General features: G+C 32.6%; 1 protein-coding gene across 1 annotated transcript; it reads left to right on the top strand.

Annotated features, from left to right (window-relative positions):
• Positions 1-6,363: 6,363 nt before the first annotated feature.
• CSN1S1 (casein alpha s1) lies at positions 6,364-21,199 on the top strand. Its single transcript, XM_015074457.3, has 18 exons — positions 6,364-6,455; positions 7,826-7,888; positions 9,435-9,467; positions 9,937-9,957; positions 10,375-10,413; positions 10,921-10,944; positions 11,579-11,602; positions 11,689-11,730; positions 12,927-12,950; positions 14,211-14,243; positions 15,052-15,075; positions 15,214-15,258; positions 16,251-16,292; positions 17,657-17,674; positions 18,111-18,152; positions 19,151-19,309; positions 19,932-19,973; positions 20,809-21,199. The coding sequence occupies exons 2-16, from the start codon at positions 7,838-7,840 to the stop codon at positions 19,307-19,309; spliced, it is 621 nt and encodes a 206-aa protein (XP_014929943.2). The 5' UTR covers positions 6,364-6,455; positions 7,826-7,837; the 3' UTR covers positions 19,932-19,973; positions 20,809-21,199.
• Positions 21,200-22,350: the final 1,151 nt, after the last annotated feature.

Below are 22,350 nucleotides of genomic sequence, written 5' to 3'. Positions count from 1 at the left end.
TAATATCATAATAAGGTTGTATGATGGCAGATGGCGACTATGCTTATGGTGGTGAGCACTGAGTAAGGTGTAGATGTGTCAAAACACGATGTTGTACACCTGAAACTGCTATCACATTATATGTCAACTATATTTCAATAATAAATGATAAAAAATGACTTTACCTCACTTCACTCATTAGCTTCTTATTGTCATTAGCAAGAGCTTCTTTATCTTTAAAATTTTTCAATTCTAAAATTGCCCTCTCTAGTCTAATATTCACTGTTAGGCACTTCAGTACTTCCATAGCAGTGACAAACAATCTTACTAGCTATTAAAATCTAGCTAATCGATGAAGAAGCATTAATACTGATAAAGGTGTAGTTGCTAAAAGGACATTGCATATTTGACAGTCTGCAGACTTCCCCAGAAGTACTGTGAAGCTTGTCGTTAGCAACGCTGTGACATTTTTTATTCGGATAGTTCCTCTTATTCTCAGACTATCCTCTGATGGTTTAAGTCAGTTCATCTTACATGCATGTTAGGCATTCTGCTCTTGCTAGGATTTTACTTCCTCTGTCTCCTATCTAAAGATACAATAACTTATATACATTAAATGCTCTTGTTGAGTGGTATATTAGCAAGAGCACGGGCTCTCATGTTGGAAGAAGCAAGCCATCATTACCTGTTAGTTGATGCATGACCTTGTATGGAAATTAATTTGCTTAACTTATGGAGGCTTGGTTTCCTCATCCATAAAAGAGAAAATAATTCTTGCCTTCTCAACAGTGCATGATTCTTGTGAGGAGCAACCAGAATAATAAATGTAAGAAGGCTTAAAACATTGTTAAGAACCACAGAAATTAATAAATGAATATATTCCATTTTTCTGATGGATGGCTTACTAATCTGGGAAATTATGGTTCTGCTAGGTAACAATGTCTGTTAAATACATTATATATCCCCATAAAAACATTGTTAGACAAGGACATACAATGATTAGACCCAGGAGGGCATATCAATTATGAAAACTATGTTCCGTCAAGTCAGAGGAAGGTATATTTCTGATAGGCAAAACTCCCTTTACACATCAGATTTCACAGTCTTTTAGAAAGAACTCACTAGGTAGCATTTAGTTAAATGTTAGCTTAATTTTCCCATATGTCCTGAGTAAGTAAAAGTGTCATTAGTGGCAAAATGAATGAATTTCGGTTGTAGGTATCCAGAAGGTGGTAGAATTGGTATTACATAGACAAACTGTTGCTAATAGAGCATCCTACCTACACAAAGAATCTAGGGTGAGGTGAGAAAATTCTTTATTCTAGACATTGTTATGAAGGTAAAAATCTCATGGAAATACGATTCAGAATTATTTAGCATCTGTTTTGGCTATATATGTTACATGCCTTTACATGATGTTAGGTACTTTTTTATTTTTTTATATGCAAAATTTCATCGTTGGTAAGTTTAAAGGAGGAGACTATATATTACATTTTCAAATCTCCTAGTTCCTTGCTGGTCAAAGTGTATCCCATGGATCACCAGCAAGAACACTACCCGAAAATTTGTTAAGAATACAGGATCTCAGGATCCATTTCAGATCTACTGAGCATGAATTTGAAATTTAACAAGATACCCTAGTGATTCATAAGTACATTAAAAGTTGAGAAGCACCTTCTAATTCACTGTGTTCTGTGAAAATATACAATAGTACAGCATTTCATTAATAAAAATTCTAAGCTCTCTTCTCTATTCCCTTTTCATATCCCATCCCAAAAGTTCTTTAGTTGTGGTCACTATTAGAAGTTTTGTCTTTACCTTTTCATACATTTTCTATGCACATATAAACATAAAGATGTCATTCATAAATTCACAAAGTTTACAAATCTATGAAATAAGAGGATAATTTGGGCACAAAATAGTTGAGGCTTTTATAAAATCATATTCTAATAATGATAATTTTAAATGAGCACCTTGCTTCAGGTACTGCAGCTATGTAATCTCATTTTTTTCTCACGTAGGAAGTGGATGTTTTTAAACAGATGAGAACATTGAGGCACAATGATTTACCCAAGATAGTAGCAGATTAATGAGTGCCAGGATTTAAATTGACAGTGTGACCCCAGGGCCTTGTTTGCAACTACTGAATTAAAGCACTTTACTCCAGTTGTGTGTTTTATTTCAGAACATACTAAAGAATTAAAAAGGAGATTTTTTCTAGATACGAACACAAAAGTAAACATAGATTCCATATTTCCAGTAATGTCATATATTCATAATAGACAACAACTCCCTGAAAAGGACTCTTATTTTATTTCTGAATTCCAAGATTCTATTCATACAATACCTGACAGTAGTTACCAAGCATCCATTGTGAATCTTCTGTTAGGTTCCAAATGATGTGTGGGTTTCCAGAGAAAAAAAAAAAGTATCTTTCACATTTCTCGGTAGGTTTCCTTCTGGAAGGTTAGCTGTTAGTCACATAATTAAAGGACACTTTCCTAGAAGAGTCACCAGCCATAAAACCAAACGTTCCTGAAAGAATTATGACAAACTAATTTTGAAACTTTATGTTCTGAATTATTGACAGTCTCATACAAAGTGAGTCCTTCAAAGAAGGTGTGAGTCTGGACCACGACATGCTGCGACAATATACAAAGCCTTGCATAGTAAAGTTTACCACTTAACTTTAATTTTTCAAAATCTGTGTCATTTAATGGCTACTGGCATTTCTCTTCATTTTTATGCTAATTAGTGTTTCTAATAAGTATGAATTCAAGAAGGAAATAATTTTTCCATTATCAAAAAACTAGAAAACAAGAAAGCTTTCTATTTAGTTGCCCCTCATCTACCTACTTCCATTTTCTTTTGTTTAGGGATTCTGTTGGAATTTCAAAACCAGTTGTGTGATATCGTTAGAGTGGTCATGCCACGGTGTGCCTAAAATAGTCCTAGTTTATGTCTCTTTTTCTATTATAATTACTGAGAGCATAACTTTTCATTATTATGAATGTTCCTTGTTGAATGATCAATTATATGTTCACCGTCCATGTGACTCTATTGCAATAGAAAATTGATAACCAGGTAATAATCTCATTTCTTTACTCGTGGGGCAAAGGCTTATCTGACTATAAATGACCTAAATATGTGTTTCAAATTTGAGCTTTGTTTTAATGGCTGGAACTGAACAAATTTAACTGGTAAAGGAAATGAAAAATATCAGTATAAAGCAAATGAACTTAGGCTAAAATTTTGTGGGACTTGGCATTGCACAAATGTATGAAACATGAAACCATCTTTTCTCAAGTTATAGGAAACAGTTATATTTTACAATGATAAGAATGATTTATTAAAAATTACAACTAGGGCACCGAAGAGGGATGGCTCAGTCAATTGAGTGTCCAACTCTTGATTTTGGCTCAGGTCATGATCTCAGGGTCATGAGATCAAGCTCAGTGTTGGGCTCTGCACTGAGCATGGAACTTGCTTGGGATTCTCTTCTGCCCCTCTCTCTGCCCCTCTGCAACTCATGTTCTCTCTCTCAAAATAAATACACATTTAAAAAATAAAAAATAAAAACTACAACCTAGTAACTTTCTTCAATACCTAATTCATAGGAAGTGGAGATTAATCCTTATCTATAGAGGATTATAGATAGAAAAATTGGGATTTTGAGTTTGTGAGAAATCTCATGATAGATACACAAGTTCACTAAGAGATGACTTGTTTAATGATGCAGATTAGACACTTCTAAAAGCTTGATTGTCTCCTTTTGATGACAAGTCTTATTATTATCAAACATTTCTAAAAAGTATGTTCCCAGTCTCAAGTGTTCATAGGTACTCTGGAGATCCTGTTCAAATCTCTATTTTTGGACTATCAAAAATATTAAAATTATTTGCTTTTTGTGTGTTGAGTACCCACCATAGTACTAGGCCAGGGATTTTGTCTTCCTCAACACTTAAAAAAAAATTTTTTTTAATTATTTTGAGAAAGAGAGAGAGAGAGAACAAGCAGGGGCAGGGGAGGGGCAGAGAGAGAGGGAAAGGGAGGATTTCAGTCAGGCTCCATGATCTCAGAACACAGCCCAAGGTGGGGCTTTATCTCACAAACCATGAGATCATGAGCTGAGCCAAAATTAAGAGTTGGACGCTCAACCAACTGAGCCACCTAGGAGTCCCTTATCTTGCTCAACTTTTATATCCACAGTACCTTGTCCAGTTCCTTCATCTCTGTGAATAAATAAGTGAACAAAAAAATAAATAAACAAATGAAGATACAGTAGTTTTTTATAAATTACAGTAGATTTTTATATAGTGTAATTCTAAGGGGTAAAATAAATCAATCATTCTGGATATGCTATCTAGAAAAGACAAAAACAAGGCACTATAATGCAGTTAAAGATGCTTGCATGAATCGGAGTAGAGGCATAGCCCATTTTATTGCATTTCACCTTACTGTATGTTGAAGATATTGCATTTTTTTTTTTTTACATATTGAAGGTTTGTGGCACCCCTGACTTGAGCAAGTCTATCAGCGCCATTTTTCAAACAGCATTTGCTCACTTCATGTCTCTGTGTCACATTTTGGTAATTCTTGCAATATGTCAAACTTTTTCATTATTATTATATTTAATTGCTGCAATTTAGAGATAAAGTTTAAACAGATGAAGAGTTGCTTCTTATGGATAAGCAAAGAAAGTGGTTTCTTGAGATGGGATCTGCTCATGGGGAAGATACTATGAAGATTGTTGAAATGAAAACAAAGGATTTAGAATATTAATAAACTTAGCTGGGGAAACAACTGCAGGGTTTGAGAATATTGATTCCAATTTTGAAGAAGTTCTACTGTGGATAAAATGCTATCAAACAGCACTACACACTACAGAAAAATCACATATGAAAGCAAGAGTCAATCGAAGCGGCAAATGTCATTGTTTTCTTATTTTGAGAAACTGCTACAGCCACTTGAACCTTTGGCAATCACCACCTTAATACGTCAGCAACCATCACTATCCAGGCAAGACCCTCCCCCAGTGAAAGGATGATGATTCACTGAAAGGTCAGGTGATGGTTAGTATTTTTTAGCAATTAAGTATTTTTTTTTTAATTAAGGTATGTACATTGGTTTTTAGACATAATGCTATTACACACTTAAAAGACCACAACTTCTATATATACTGTAAAATCAAAAATTCATTTGATTCACTTTTTTACAATACTCAGTTAATTGGGGTGGTTTGGAATCCAACCTATAATATCTCCAAGGTATGCCTGTGAATAGAAAACACTAGTAAGCTGTTAAAATTGATATGATGTAGTCAGCAAGGAAGATACTATGTAGAGAGGTTCAATATGGAAAACCAATCTCTGATTCCCATTGTAGAAAGCCTGACCCACTCTGGAATTTCTTTTTAATACAGAATAATGTTCCTGTCACATGATTGTGAATAAGATGTAAATATCATTAGTGTATTTAAAAAATTTTTTAATATATGGTATGTTTTTTTCCTTATAAAAATGCAGTTATAATTAACAGTATTTTTAAAAAACCTTCTCTATGTATGGAAATTTTCTTCAACATATAATATTTTTTTCTAAAATGTGTGATGCAAGTTCATTCTAGGAGTAAAATTGGGGATTGGAGACAGGGACTTTTTTTTTTTTTTAGTTTTATTTACTTTAAAAGATGGAAAATCAGAGGTATGATTTATTTTTTGCAACATTTAAAAATTTAATTCTTCAATAATTATTACTTTTAGTTAAACAATCTAGTAACTAAATTAATGTATGATATCACAACTAGAACTTCCAAAGCAAAGCAAATAAAAAATGATGTGATGAAGTTAACATGCCACCAAAATTTATAGGATAATTACATTTCCTTTTTGGAAAAAAAAATCAGAGCATATACAATGTAAGTACCCCACAAAGTGAATAATTAAAATAACATGTATGACAAATTGAGTTTTAAAAGGTGAAGTAAATCATGAATTCTTGCCATGACCTAGCATGGTAACAAAAGTTGAAAAATTTTGAAGACTCTAATTCATCCCGAGAATTTTCTTTATAGGCATTGGATTTTTCAAAAGATAAAAAGAGAATTTTACTTATATATTAGTCTTTCCAATTATTCACTTAACAGACAATCATGTTCCTATAATAACCATAAAGTTGGATATGTTTGTATTTTAATTTTGAGTAATGATATTCCATTTCCTCTATAATCTGTTATCAGAGCATGAATCACTCCTTTGTTGGAAGCTCTCCACAGAATTTCTTGGGAGAGAAATTGAACTGAAAATGAATTTCCTATTTGAGAGAATTCTTAGAATTTAAATAACCTATTGGTTGAACTGAAACCACAAAATTAGCATTTTACTAATCACTTGGTTTAAATAGCTGTGGAGCAAAGACATCTGCCATCATCTTGATCATCAACCCAGGTTGCTTCTTCTTCCCAGGCTTGAGTTCAAGGTATTGTGTTTACATATCACAAACTTACTATGATTTCACACTGTCTAATCTTTCTTTCCTTCATTTTCATTAAGATGCATTTGTAATTTTTCTATGTGTTTGCAAATATTGATACCTTCTTATGATTTAATGGTAGTTTAGAATGTATTTGCAAATTTTGACACCATTGATCTCAGAGATTTTGGTGAAAACTTACTATAGCTTTATAAAGATCAAATCATTTTTTTAAGACTTGGTAACTAAAATCTTATATATTGAAAAAGTAGGTACATAATTTCAAGACACTTTTGATGACGCAGTTTGAATTATTTTGTCCAGTTCCATGGAAAGTTGCTATGCAAAATAATTTCTGATCTTTTTAATTACTGTAACATTTCTGGCAGAAATGTTTTTATTTCATGTCATGTGACTAATAAAACTAATTATATAAAGAGTACATCAATGTTACACACATAAATGACTACTTTTGTAAAGATGTTTAAATTTGGCTATTTGGAAGGATACAAATGGGCAAAGATAGTAAAATCATTTTGGGCTTATAAATATGCCTTCTCTTCTAATGTGTTTAGATTCAACAGTTTGTTTTTAGATTCAACTGAAGCAGTATATATAAAAATGTCAGTATTAGTTTGTTGACTAAGGCATAACATGTATAACATGATTTTTAAAAATAATTTCCCCAGAAACCATATAAATGTCAGTAGTTACAGATTCTTGCAGTTTGATAGAACTCTGGAAATCAAACATAACAAGACATCTGAATCTTATGAATCTGTCCAATCATCTTCGTACAGTCATGTCATGGATAGATCAGTGTAGTCAAACATGAAGTGATAGCTAGATTTTTTTTAATAACTGATGGAGATTAATAATTTCTACAAATGCACTTATATCATTTTTCACAAAGATTCCAAAAGAACAGAATGCTCTAAAATAGACTTAAAGGAGAGATTTTCAAAAAAATTCAGATAAAATTAAATTAGTTTATTACTCATTTAGCAAATCTGATGATCTAAGAGGAAAAGTTTGGGTTTTTTAAAAATTGTATGTAAATATTGATAATCCTTTATTCCTCAGACAAAACCATATACCATTCCCCAAAATCAAATTTTTTCTTTTAGAATGCTAGTAGATGAAAATATTGGTCAGAAATTGATATTTCTTAAAATAAGCACTGAGCAAGATAACTAGAATCATAAACTAAATTTATGTTAAATAGAAAAATTAAAGATAATGTTAATTAAAATACCACTCCTCAAATGGACCTATTTTATCATAAATTTTCTTTTTTTGGAAATCAAGGATTTCTTTTTCATGAAATAAATTTTATTATAAGACCTAACTCGTTTTTATTTTGTTCTCTTACCTAGGCCTTGACCACCATGAAGCTCCTCATCCTTACCTGCCTTGTGGCTATTGCTCTTGCCAGACCTGTGAGTACAGTAGAGAATTTAGAAAGTTGAAGATTCTTGTCAGAAAGGATTTTATATCTTATCAAACATGAAATATGGAGAATAATAATCTTAAAGCATGGGATGATCTCTAATTAGTAAAGTCTTGATATTAAAACTATGGTAATATTTCACAAGTCTTAAGTCCAAATCCAATGTTTGACTTGAAATATAAGCACTACTCAATAAAAAAATATTAAAAAGTAAAAACAAAAACAAAAAAATTGGTTATTGTACAACATAATAAATAGCATCAAATAATGTAATTAGGCTCTTTCCCTTGGTCCATTATAGAATTAGCTTATTTGTAGACATATAATAGGTGCTGTATTTCCTTACCAAATATAACATAAAGTCACATATTCCAGTGTATTTTACTTTTGGAAATGAAGTCAACCTTCATCTGAGATAGCTGTGGCAACAAATTTTTGCTCAAGGTATAGAAAACAGGCTGATTCTTCTGATTCAGAAATCAAGTTACTGTGGTCACTGTAGACCATGAAACTAGATAATGTAAATTATTTTTCTTCTCAAAAATAAAAAGAAATGCTATTCTGTTAGTTACGTGAAGCAAAATGTTATTCGGTTTTCTTTCTAATGAAGGAGGGAGGAATAAACAAGGATGACCTGGAGAGAAACTCATCAAGTAATGATTTGAGATATTTGGACATCACAACCATCAAATAAATATGGAAGCAAAAGTTTCTGAAGTGCTGGCACATTATTCTATTGATGAGACTCTTATTCTCTAAATCCTTATAAGGATAATGAGTAATCACCAGTAACTCAACTTTTTAACCAAGAGAATTTTGTTTATGCTACACTCTAAGCACCAACAGAAAGAAATCTCTGACTTTGAGTTACAAAAAAAGATCCAAGTCCCCAGGAATGTGTCGTGGGAGTAGTTCTTATCTTGTCCTTACAAATGAAATGAATGCAAGTTCCTCAGAAAACAGATTCTACATCTCTATTCCCAAGAAAACATCAGAAATGTTTATGCTATCATTTAATCAAACTTAGCCTTGTCTCCAGAGTCAAGGTTCAGATTGAGAAAATCTTTTGTATAATTAAATTGATGATAAAAATAAAATCCAGACAAACAACATTTAATTAGGAAAGCATACATTTTGCTCCACAAATTTGTAATGCTTTAAAATCACCTTTAGAACGATCATGTAATAGTAGTTTAGAAAACTAAATAACTTATTTATCATTCTGGATTAATTTAAACTAAGATTTTTTTTTAGTCTTTTTACATACTTTTCCCAATTTTCTGTTGTATTCCAAAGAGAGAACATAATAACCTATTTTGTTTTGATATTTGTTAATTAAATAGTTATAGTTACTTTTTTCCCCCATTTTGCTACCAGGAAAATGTGGTTTCAGATAAATTTAGCTATTAAAATAAAAGCCTTGCTTAAGTAGTAATGTTTAAATTCATAGTACATATTTATTGTGAAATTATTATTATTGTATTTTGATTACTTTTTCTTTTGTTTTGTTTACAATTCACTATTGTTTTTCACAGAAACATCCTCATAGACAGCTAGAACTCGTTCGAGTGAGTATTCTATTCTGTATTCCAAGAACTCCCTCTAATTATATAATGTAAGTGATGATGTCTTGATAACACACAGACTCTACACCTGTTCTCTTCTCTATAAAACAGTTTCACATTCACTGTGATATAATAAACTCAGTTCAAGTGCTGAGAAATTTTTATTTGCTTTCACAAACTTTCTTAGAGAGGTGGGCACATGAACTTACATAAATATTTATGGTTAATAAAAATCTTAATATTCAAGAGAAATAATTAAACAGAATATGTTAACATGATCTATTTTAATGTATTCCTGCTTCTTTCTCTTCTACTTGAACTCCAACATGTGATTTATAATTTGGTCTCATTTACACACTGGATCTTCAATTAGATACCTGTACCTCACGTTTTTGCAAGAGTCATTACACCTCCACTCTGCCCACTAATTGAACTAATAATACCTTTTAATTTATTTTTTTATTCTTTGCAGAATGAACCAGACAGCAGAGAGGTAAGGCTCTTTCTCTACCCCTGGCTCCCAACTTTTTCTGTTAGCTATGATGAATGATGAATGTCTTCCTGCTCCACTTTTCATTTGCCTTCAAATGTATCCGAGTACTCAGCTACTTGGATTACTCTCTCAAATCTCTGTTTTGACTAAATCCTTATTCAATTCTTCCTTTGACATTTTGTTAAGCACAGACTTACTAAGTCTCTAAGCCTAGTAAAAAGAAACAACCAAATAGGGTGTCTCCTTTAGTTTTAAAAACTAGATTATAAAATTAAAACTAATTATCTTTTCTTCTACCTAAAAATTTGCTGGCTTACCTAATTAAAATTGAGAACTTGTGTTCAAATGGACAAACATGTTCCTTTTTTTGGTATGTTTTTCATTTTTTTTTTAATCATTCACACTTTAATTCTATAGGAGCTTCTCAAAGAAAGACAGGCTCTCAGGTTTGCTCTCGTAAGTGTTATCCATTTATTTTTCTTAAAAGACAAACACATTTTTCTGGGAAATGTATTTTAATTTTAGTTTATAATTTTTTTTTCACTTAGCTTGACCAAATATTTCCTTCATTCAGTCACCCAGGCACCCACAAAGAATATTAAAGCCAGATGTTCAAATATTAAAAAGCTACATTAAATTTTAATTTGTGCCTATGCATTTACCTCTTTGTAAAACACTTATGCTTTCCTTTGCATAACCTAGGTAGAATATACAATTTCCATACGTATTATGGATGGAACATTCTGCCTCTAAACAATACTTCTTCATGTATTGTATTTTCTACAATTTAGTGACTTAATTGTCAAATAAAACACAAATAGAAATATGACTTCATGACCACTATTTAAAAAGTTGATAGGCAACCCAACTTTGCCTGAATGGTTTTTAACATGACTTTTCTTCTTTCTCTCTTCCTCCATCCCTCTTTCCCTCCCTCCCTTCCTTCCTTCTTTTCTTTTGTAGCTTACACCAAGAGAATTAAGACAGGTAAGGAGATCTCCACAAGATACACCATAAAGTTAACAAACGGATGCAAGTGTTGTGCTGTCCACTTCTTTATTGCCTCTTATGGAAATAGACACTAGGTTTATTGAACCAGACAGGTGAGATCAAGAGAATTCAGAACTATGACTGAAATAAAATAAAAGATAACAATAAAATATAGTGGGACAACTTTTTACTTTTTTTTAAATTTTTATTTATTTATTTTGAGAGGAGAGAGAGAGAGAGAGAGGGAAAGCGCACCCATGAGTGCAAGTAGGGGCAAGGGGGAGAGAGAGAGGGAGAGAGAAAATCCCAAGCAGACCCCACACTGTCAGCACAGAGCCCGAGGCAGGGCTTGATCTCACCAAATGCGAGATCATGACCTGAGCTGAAATCAAGAGGTGACTCATTTTTTATTATTTTAAGTGCCTATTGCCCTACAGCTTAAGCAAAGAAAGCTTAGCAAAAAGAAACTGATGTTAAAAATGATATATCAAGAAATATTAGTGCATTCATGAGAAACATATTTATTTTTTAATTTGCAGCAGCACAATGCAAGGTACACTTTCTTACAGATGTTCACTCACTTACATCCCTATTCACTAATGTTGTTTCTCTTTTCTTTTCTATCCCTAAGGAACACCTCAGTGAACTGAGCAGGGTAAGGAACACCAATGGTATTTAAATTATTTTAAAAGTTTGTCCTTTCAAAAATATATTTTACATGCTACCCTTTATTGATTTCAGCAAAGAGAACTTCCGAGAGAAACACAGAATGATGAACCCAAGGTACCAAAATTTTTCTTTAAATAGTGTGGCCAAAAAAAAAAAAATGTATTCTTGCAGTGGGAAAATTATTTAAGTTTAGAAAAAAGAAGTTTTTCTATGGCATTTATAGTTTCTTAGAACTTTTCAGACATTCAAAATGTGACTTCTGCTGAGAATTCTAAAGAATACTGATTTTATTGATGTTACTTTACACCTATGGGGAGAAGAAACATTAGTATGAATGAATGTATGAATGAAGGAAGGAAGGAAGGAATGTGTGCTTGCATGGATGTGATTGTGGACTGGCCAATTGTTTGTACTTATCACCAAAGCTGAAGAAATGCTTCATTCAGGGTACTATATATAGCAATATATCTGCTCCAAGGATTTTTTACATAGTAACAGTTGATGATTTGCTTTATTTAAACATGATTTTTAAAATATGAGTTGTCTACTAGATTTTTAATAGATTTGGTATAAAGAGACCACACAGGTGCTCAAAATTTATGAGATAAATATATCTAACTATCCTTCATACCTGAATGATTATCTTTTCTTGGCAGAATAAATCAACTGATGCATGATCTTTTGTTTTAAAGCTGTTAAACCTAATATAAGGAAAATGAAGAAGTAAAAACATTCCTTTTACATACCCACACAAAGTAAATAATTCTAAGTCAAAACAAAGACAGATATTTCTAATTCAAGAAAAAAAAAGATATATCACACATTGGCCAGAATTAGCTGGATAATTACATCAGCACTCATATTTTCAGCTTAAATTTTATTGATAATGTCACTATATTGCTATGGAACATAGAGGGAGAAAATCCATTTTGCTTAAGTATGTATGTGTCATTGAGCCAATGGTTTGTGCACTTTTATTTACCACATGATCTTTAATCCGGTGCTGCTCTTTACCTTGAAAAAGCCAACTTAAAGAAAAAAGAACGTATACTGGTTAAAGTAAAATGTAGAATTATTTACATTGGTTTATCACAACATATAAGAATCCAAAATAATTTTTATTAAACTCTGAAATTCAGATTAAGGAGGTAAATCCTTTGGTTAGCTCAGGCCAGGGTAGGCAGGCCTTTTTATTTTCCTTATAACTTGTCTATTGCCTCAATTTTCTATTTTCTTTGCTGTCTATTTTTATCCAGCAATTGTTATTTTACATTTGAAACATAAAATTAATTCTTTTTTCTTTTCCTAAGGGACATGTTATGGAAGGCCCTGAGGTAAGACATTCTACACTTTTATATCACACGTAGTACACACTGTATGCTTTGTTTCATGCAAAACTATCTTCGCAAAGTGAGCAAGGTTAAACTTCTCAAGTCCAAGAATGTACAATGTCGTGCCATATAAAGTTAAAATTGGAAGAGGGAATATGTCCTTTGTATGATGATCAGTGAAAACATTGCTTATTTATTAAAATAAAGAGTAAAAAGCAAAATGTGCATGACTATTAACAAATGGAACATGAGGCTCCAACAAAAGTCTTACCTCTGCCATCTTGGGGTATGAGCTTTCTCAATGTTGAGGGCAGTCCTTGGGTAGAAAGAATTAATTGCAGCAATCACCGGGGATCACTGGGGATTGGCTCTGCTACCCAATCTAAAAATGTGGGAAAAACATGTAAGTCCCTAATATATAGTTAATCAACTCTCTGAAGAGATGAATAGTCTTTTGAATATTAGAATCAGTCTTTTAAAATTTGCACTTCAATACAAAAGTTATATCCATATATAAATATAAACATACATGCCTTAAAAGGAAACTACATATTTCAAGGGGTAGATGTTTTAAAAGCTAATATAATTTTAGGTCCATGCTGAAATTGGTTGTTGCATTTTTTTTTATTTAAAAATTTTTTTTTAACATTTGTTCATATATGAGAGACAGAGAGCACAAGCAGGGTAGGGGCAGAGAGAGAGAGGGAGACACAGAATTGAAGCAGGCTTCAGGCTCCGAGCTGTCAACACAGAGCCCATCATGGGGCATGAACTCACAAGCTGTGAGATCATGACCTGAGCCGAAGTCAGACAGCCAACCGACTGAGCCACCCATGCGCCCCAATTGGTCGTTGTATTTTAGTGTTTCCAGTTTATTCACTTCAAAATAGCCCCAAAGGTGCACGAGAATAAATGCTTAACTCTGGGTAGGTCAGCTCAATGGGGCTTTTTATTCAAATTTCATATTTATCACACACAAAAAATATCCATATACATTTTGCATTCTACTCAATCATATACCTGTGTTTGTTTTACTAAAAAATGTTTTTTTAAGTTATTGGGTAAGTTATTATCCTCTTCTCTCCATATATTTTAAATAAAATTGACACTTCAGAAAATACATTATATTGGCCCTGAAGCTTTTCACATCACTCATTTCAAATCTGAAACCGGGAGTTAGCAACCCAAGAGGAAAGTGTAGACCTAGTTTCCTTACAACTCTAAAAATACCAGGGTCAATGACACTGGTTTCCTTTCTCTTAGCAAAGGGAAACTAGCAGCAGTTCATCAAGCGAGGTAAGTGATTTTGATGTTAATTCAATATCCCAATTAGTTAGAAAACATTTATGAAAGCTTGTTGAACCATGAAGGTTACATATTTCATAAGGTCTCATTGTACAAGGTGCCATATATGTAACTCTATTCCAATATTAAGATGTGAATATCACCCCAACAGATGTAAGAAAACAACTCTTTGTCAGAGACAAAATGACAAGATTGTTGTTGGCAAACAATGGTATCTGGCTATCTGTGGTGCCCAAACATTTTTTCCCTGGTTATTTTGCCCTTCCCAGATTTCATATTTATTGAAATCTACCCATATTAGTAGAACTCAATCTTGTCATTAAAAATTACAATGGTGGCTATGTTTCTAAATCAATTATGTTAACATGTCATATTCTGTGTAGAAATCAACCCATTCGGGGTTAATTAATTACACATTCTTTGCCCCTTGTTAACCTAAAGAAAGAAAAAATAGCAGGCATAGAAGGTGATGAGGTCTTTCTTTTAACTTTGGGAGACCTTCATCCAAACTACAAAATAAGACCAACCCAAGTTTCTGTGAATTCACGAAAGGTGAATATTTTATATCCACCTTCAACATTCTGAATAATCTCCCTGCTGAAAGCAGTGAGAAGAAAGGGAATCTTGAATACAGTATATACCTCAAATTATTCACCTTGTCTCAGTTATGCAAAAATTTGTTGTTAAAATCAGTTAACCACAGTTATTTAGTAATAGTGTTTGGTTAATTAGCATTCTTACCTTAAATGTAAATTAATGTCATAAAATTAAAAGTGTGCTTGTTTCTATTTTTTTGAAGGAAGTTGTTCCCAATAACACTCAGGTAAGAGTTATTCGTCAAATTTAAAATATAGTAATATTACCCAAGATATGCTACAATATGCATATACATATATGTGTATGTATACACACACACACACACACACACATATATATGTTTGTTATTGTTTTTGTTTTTTAGCAGAAGCACATTTCAAAGGAAGATATACTCTCTCAACGCTATCTGGTAAAATTTCATTATGAGCTTATCAAAGGCAAATGTACCAAGAAATGAGTAAGAATGTTATATTGATAAATTGTTCTCTTTCTCATTATCTGCTAAAATGTAATCCATAGTAAGTAGTCTGATGGATTCTAGATAATGACTGCTTCCTGAAAATAAAATTAATGAGTTTTTTAATTCCAGGTTTTTAATACATGCTTTAAGTTGAATATTTGTACTGTATAGTCTGCTTTGGATCTGAATAGCCTAGTATTTAAATGACAGTCCATAGATTTGGCCAGACTTGAGTTTGCCTCTAAGCTTTGCCTTTTACCAGCATGTGATGTTAGTTTATTTATCTGCTATAAGTCTATAATCTAATTTCTAAAATGACAATGATAATAAATATTAAATGATATAAAAGCAGCTAATATAATCCATAGTTCAAAGTAAATGATCACTAAATGTGGCTAATGTCAGAAGCATCATCATTTTTTCCCCCCACTTCATCTAATATTTTGATTTCATTTGACCAAGTTTAAAAGCTTTGGTCAGAAAGCAGAAATCGTTTTTAATTTTCTTAGTATTCTGACACAAGATATTATATAAGTAAAATTGCCTGAATACTCATATCTGATTGTATTTTAATTTATTTTAACTTAAAAATAACTTAAGAGGCACTTGGGTGTCTCAGTCAGTTAAGTACCTGACTTTTGATATCAGCTCAGGTCACGATCCCAGGTCGTGGGATCTCAAAAATAATAATTAATTAATTAATTAATTAAATTAAAAATTAAAAAAATAAAAATAAGAAAACAGTTTTCTAATATTTTAAAAAGAAATAATTCAATTAGTCCAAATTATCTGTTGTAGAAATAACACTAAAGTAAGATTAATAGTTCCTCATTCTTTACTTCTAGAAAAAGCATTTTAGGATTCTAGCTTCATTACTTAAGAATGATGGGGTTGGACTGAATGGTATCCAAGCAACTGAGAATATTTTTTCTTTTGAATAGGAACAGCTTCATAGACTGAGCAAATACAACCAACTGCAACTGGTAATAGTTTATTTATTATAATACAAAATTGTATTCTGCAGAATTAAAATACATTAAATTTTATGTTGGGTGCACTTCTAAAGATGTATTCATTTTTTTCTCAGGAAACTATTCTAGCCTTGGTAGTTAACAATAATTGAAAAATTATTCATATGACTGCCTGTATATTTACTGTCAAAGCCATTTCTTTCTATTTATGCCTATACTAATGCTGTCTATTTTATCCATAATTACTAACCAAGGAGAAATTTACCTTGAGTAAATTCTACATCAAATCCTCTTATAGTCTCTGATGATACATTATATTTAGGACTTTATCATGTATTTATTTTCCCAAATTCAGTGCTGTATGGAGATTCCAGAGACATTCCTATTCCTGCTCATGAAAGCACAGATATGCCAAATAAACTTTCCATTTAAGGAAACAGTATAAACTCTGTAGGAGGAATCAGGAGTCCTAAACCTTCAAATTGTTTTTGTCAAATCTCTCTAAGAATTGTCAAGTTGAACTTACTGTCCCTGGACCTGTTTCCTTACGTGTGAAATGGAAACATTCTTCCTGGTGTTATTTTGAATATTGGATTATCAATCTCCTACTCAGCGAGCCCTAAATCTGGCTTGTAGCAAGTCCAATTCCTGCCCTGACCCTTCAGACTCTATAAAATTTGCTTTGCTCATGAGACTTCTAACAACATTATGAAGGTCTCTTATCAAGATGTACATTCAAACTATAATGCCATAAATTGCTTTTATGCTAAAGCATATCAATAGATCAAAAATATACCCATCAGCACAACCTTCTTAACACTATTTAGTTTTGATCCTTTTGATTTTTATAAAGTCATTCGCTTGGGAGGAAAAAAAAACCAAAAACCTTTACTTTTAGTCGCAACAAATCAACTTAATTAAGACTTTAGGGAAAAGGCCCTGTCGTAATTTAGTAAAATTATATTTTTCGTTTTCTTCTGTTATCGGTGTAGGAAGAGGATAGTCAATAATGAATTTAATTTGGGCCCAATTGTTACTCTTATTTGGTGTCTAAGTTGCTTATGTTTAAAATAAAGTCCAAATAAATTTAAATATATCACTAACCACCCCCCCCCCCCGGAATTCACCATTACTGATCTGAGAAATTACAGGAATAATATGTTTTATTATTTTAGGTATATGACTAAGCTGTTACCTCCACAAATATTATTACTATATTGGTCTTGCTCATAATGTTCATTGTATTTCATAATGTTCATTGTGTCCTCAGTGGCTAGCATAGTTATCCCTGAATGAGTGAAAGTACCTAATAAATGTTTGTTATTCATAAATTAATAAAGTCAATATACTAAAACAAAATATTTTCTCTTTCCTAGGAAGCTCTCCGTGACCAGGTAAGATTATTTATTAAATCTAGAATATTTTAATTTTTTTTAAAGTTTATTTATTTTGAGAGAGACAATACACTTGCTTGTTTGCATGTGCAAGCTGGGAAAGGGCAAAGAGAGAGGGAAGAGAGAATCTCAAGCAGGCTTTGAGCTCTGTGCTGAGCCCTACACAGGGCTCAATCTCATGACTGTGAGATCATGACTTGAGCCAAAATCGAGTTGGATGCTTAACTGACTGAGCCACCCATGCACCATTTGAATATTATTTTTCTAAAGTTACAAATTAAAAAGTGTGTTTATACTTTTTCATAATTCTGGCATATAATGCAGTTTATCCTAAATTTCATGGATGATGATATATTCTTGGTACATTGAAAAATGAATGTGTTGTACCAGAAGATGTCTAAGTAATTTAGAATGTACTATATTTCCTTTTATACAGCAACAACTGCGCAGAGTGACTGAAAACAACCACATCCAATTGGTAATATTTTGATTAATAAATTACAGAGTAATGATATACTGTGAAGTTTAAATATGTGTGCTTTTAAATAGCCTCACACTTTGAAGGGGTTGTTTTCTTCTTCAGAAGTTATTTCTCACTCCCAACTTCTGGGACAATTTATATTAATTGACAGGGGAGATTAGCAATACTTGTCACTAGTCTTTGGAAAAGGAGCTGCTTTCTGCTTTTTGTCTCAGCTGATGTGGGCATTGTATTTATAATCATAAGCACTATGAAGTGTTAATCTCCATGGTTACATTAATTTCTCTTTTAACACATTTCTTAATTTTATATCTTTATGCCCATAGTCCGATTCTAAAATTCAATTCATATTTAGGAATCTCAAACTCTCAAACTAGTTGACACACTTTTCTTTTGAATAAACCATCTGGAGAGATACTGAATGTCTCTGTAAAAATACTCTCTGATCCTGTTTTCTCATCTATGAAATGAAGTTGTTAGTAATACATAGCAAATACCAACCTTTCCCCTGCCCTAAATTCCATTGGTCCACAGTTTTCCTAGGGATTCTGATTTCATTTTTAAGGCAATAACCAGATACTATGAACTATGTGCTGCCATAACAATTCTGATTCTTGTGAACAATAAGGTCAGTTCCATATCAGTCACGAAGCCCCCCAGTCACTACTTGCCATTTAGCGATTCTTAATAAAGATCGTTGAGGATGTTCCATATGTCTTAGAAAAAATTGCCTCTAGGAAATACAATGGACAAAATTAGTGTCAGTTCCCAGCTCTCTTACATGAAAAGTATTTCAAATAGGTTGCTTGTTCCACCTTTGAAGTTTTATTCAGAATCTGTAATTCATATTCTCTTTTTCTTTCAAAGATCTCACCGAGTAATTATCTCTTGTGTTGCTAACAGCCATGTCTGAAATGATTGGAATGATTCATTTTCAGAGATTCAAAACAGCAATTGTTCATACATTGTTGCTTCTCAATGGTCTTTCCTTCTAGCCTTTCCAACAATTCTACCAACTTGATGCTTATCCCTATGCTGTGTGGTATTACCCTCCACAAGTCATGCAGTATATTGCTTACACACCATTCTATGACGTCACTAAACTTACGGCCCCTGAGAACACTGAAAACGTTGGTGTTGTGCCAGAGTGGTAGGTAAGTTCATTTACCTAAATATTGATGTTCTACCAAAGGAAATAAAAGAAATTCACTTACAGAACCTACCATAGAAACAGATTTAGAATATTCATGGCAAATCAGTGTTTAGTGACTCATGTGAGAATTTTCTGAAATGGAAAATTGACAATACTTTCTGGTATCTATGGCTAACAGTCCAAAAGTCAGGAGCATTTGGAGCAGCGTTATCTATTCTATAAGTGAAATTCATTCTTGATAAGGGTAGAAAAAAACTTTTCTCCAAATTAAAACTATAAAGAGTTCTGATACAGAACTCAGTTTTTTTTTTTTTCTTTTTGCACTTTTACTAATCTTCAAATGCCTTCCTTTGGGTTATACCCATGATACACATAACAATACAGCACAGATTTTGGTATTCAGTAGTTCTAAATTCAAATTCTGACTTTTGATTACTTGAAATAAGTATAACAATGCTTATTTTAATAACTCTGAATGTGATTAAATATAATCATCTTTGCAAAGTATAGTGCTGGGAAAATAGACACAGCAAATAAGTAGTGGTCATTTTGGGGGCGGGGCTAAGAAAATTTCATTGCTGACTACCTTGATCACATAATTTTAACAATTTTTATTCTTCCAGAAAAATTAAAAATTCTCAGAAACTCCACAATTATGGTACTTGGTAAGTTTGCAAATTACCTGTCTAACCATTAATCCTATTTTCATTTGAAGACAAGGTAAGAAGATATGATTGTAGGTTGTAAGTTTTTTTTTTTTTTCTGCTGCAGTCTAGTTCCTTCAGAACACGTTAGCACGTAAAGAATTAAATTGGCTTAGTAATGTACAAAGTTTTGTTTCCTGCTCATACTGCATTTAAACAGCAACTTAAAAAGTTACCTAACTTTAACTAATATAATTTATAATATTGGAAATCCTATACAAGTATAGGAGTTTGTATGTTACTAACGTTCTATGAAGATGTGACACTGAGACTCAGGTGAACCCAACAGTTGTATCCTGTTCCTTGTGCTCACTACAGAAGAAATCCTTAGCAAGTCACCTAGTGAAACCAAATGATTGCTTGTCAATAGGCAAACAGACTGAAAAGTCAACAGATTTGTTTTAATTACCTTCTCCCACTTGATTGGAGCTTTTAAATGTGTGTGTGTATGTGTGTGTGTGCACTTCCCTTCACAATGGTGTCAACTTTCTTTCCAAAAGATCAAACTAAAGAAAATGATAAAACTCTGACCCACATGAAAACTTTTTCTTCCAGTTGCCTTACCATATCTTTTATATTACTTCAAAAGAAAATACTATCTAGTAATAAATTATTTTCAAAACTTAAAAATCAGGAACAATGGATATATATGTCAGCCGCAGGAAAGCACAAATAACATTGTAAGCTTTATATTAAAATGGAAAAAATGGAAATTAAAATGTGCATACCATAAAAGTGTGTCTTCAACTCAAAATATGTAGTATGGCTAACCACATATTTCCTTTTCTCTTTACAGATGTGACTGAAAATTCCATTCTCTAAATTGCGCCTCTATTGTGTAGAACCATCCTAGCCAAAGGATTCGACTGTTATTTTAGAATAGGATAATCCCAAATTGAAGGCAGTCTTTTCTTCTTGAGTTCTCTACTGTGCATTAGATAGAATATCATCATTTTCATTAAGCTAAGTTTTCCTAACAGTTTATTGTCTAAATTTCAGTTACATCATGCCGGTGTGAAGGCCACTGAATCAGAGGGTATTGAAGTCTTTACTAAGTTTCTGTGATGGAAATTTTGTTTAAAAAGTCTTTGAATTGCTTCTTCTGTAAGTGCCATCATTTCATGTAATTGTGTGCAGTGACTGAGATTTTTCTTTTTCTTTTCAATAAATTATACTTTTAAGGCACAGTCCATACTTTCTGTCATTATTCCATTCAGCAACATTTACATAATCCTTTTCAGAGTATGTATATAATATTTTGTTTTCACTAAATTTTTCTATGATACTTTCAATCACATTTTAATGAAAAAGGTTAAAATGTCACTTCTGATTCTGGCAAATTATAAACGAGGTCCAAAATCTTTCACTTGAAGTCAGTTGTTTATAGAATATTTCCCATGAGGTGTGGCTGCAGAGAGGAACAGCAGTGTGGCATTTGTGTGTCAACTGGGTACTTGAACAACCTGGTGATGCAATTAATTTATGCCACCAGGACCTGTTTGTGCTCAACCCACCTGATTATAGCTGAGTTTATATGTAGGTAGATTAGACCATTTAAGAGGTCACCTTAGTACACACGGTCACCTAGTAGCCATGGTGGTCTGTTCAATATCCTTCAAAGCCCAGTGAGGAGTTATTTCCTGAAATGACAATTGTTACTTGCTCTGATATCCTAAAAGCCCCAGGTGAGATTTACTTTTCAGGGTATATTCCAGGTTTGCAGCCAACCCAACACGTCATGACCCTTTTAGAACTATTGTGTCTATAAGATCCTAACATACAAGAGATAAGGCCTCTTGTGGCATGCCCTAAGCCATCAACTGTTCGGCATCCTACCAATAATATATATTTTATATGCATAACACCCAAAGATGAATTTTTGGCCTTGAAAAGACAACCAGTTAGCATCGATTCTTCTGACTTCTCTCTGTGTTAAGAAGTACATGTGAAACACTTTGTTTTTATCTGGAGGTTTGCCAACCTACTCCAACTACTGAACCTGCAAGAAATTAGTGGAGAGTACAGGCCCTTGGGTTTTCATAAATTGTGTCTCCCAGCTTCTTTCGTCATGTTATTTCCCAAGGCTTCAAGGATACTTGATATTTCTCATGTCATGAATCCTATAGAAATAAAGTCATCAATTTAATGAATGCCCAGTGAGCCATGGAATAAGACAATCATGTTTCCTACAAGCTAAATTGTAGTACAAAACTAGAGTAGACTTGTCCTTAAAATTGTCCTATGAGGTAGAAGCCTCTGTTCTATAAGATTAAAGCAAACTGTTGCTGGTATTGTTTTCTTCTTTGGTTTTAAAGGCAAAATGAAGGGGAAAAATGTG

This window comes from Acinonyx jubatus, chromosome B1 (assembly GCF_027475565.1).
Source record: "Acinonyx jubatus isolate Ajub_Pintada_27869175 chromosome B1, VMU_Ajub_asm_v1.0, whole genome shotgun sequence".
Classification (NCBI taxonomy): Eukaryota; Metazoa; Chordata; class Mammalia; order Carnivora; family Felidae; genus Acinonyx; species Acinonyx jubatus.
Note: the sequence above shows the minus strand (reverse complement) of the source record. Positions and strands in the feature narration are given on the sequence as shown.

What these genes read in the sequence shown, in the direction of transcription:
- CSN1S1 (XM_015074457.3), top strand. Translation starts at nt 7,838, where the DNA reads ATGAAGCTCCTCATCCTTACCTGCCTTGTGGCTATTGCTCTTGCCAGA. An exon ending in GACAGCTAGAACTCGTTCGA is followed by an intron (nt 9,468 to 9,936) that starts GTGAGTATTCTA and finishes TATTCTTTGCAG; the next exon opens with AATGAACCAGACAGCAGAGA. An exon ending in GCAGCAGTTCATCAAGCGAG is followed by an intron (nt 14,244 to 15,051) that starts GTAAGTGATTTT and finishes ATTTTTTTGAAG; the next exon opens with GAAGTTGTTCCCAATAACAC.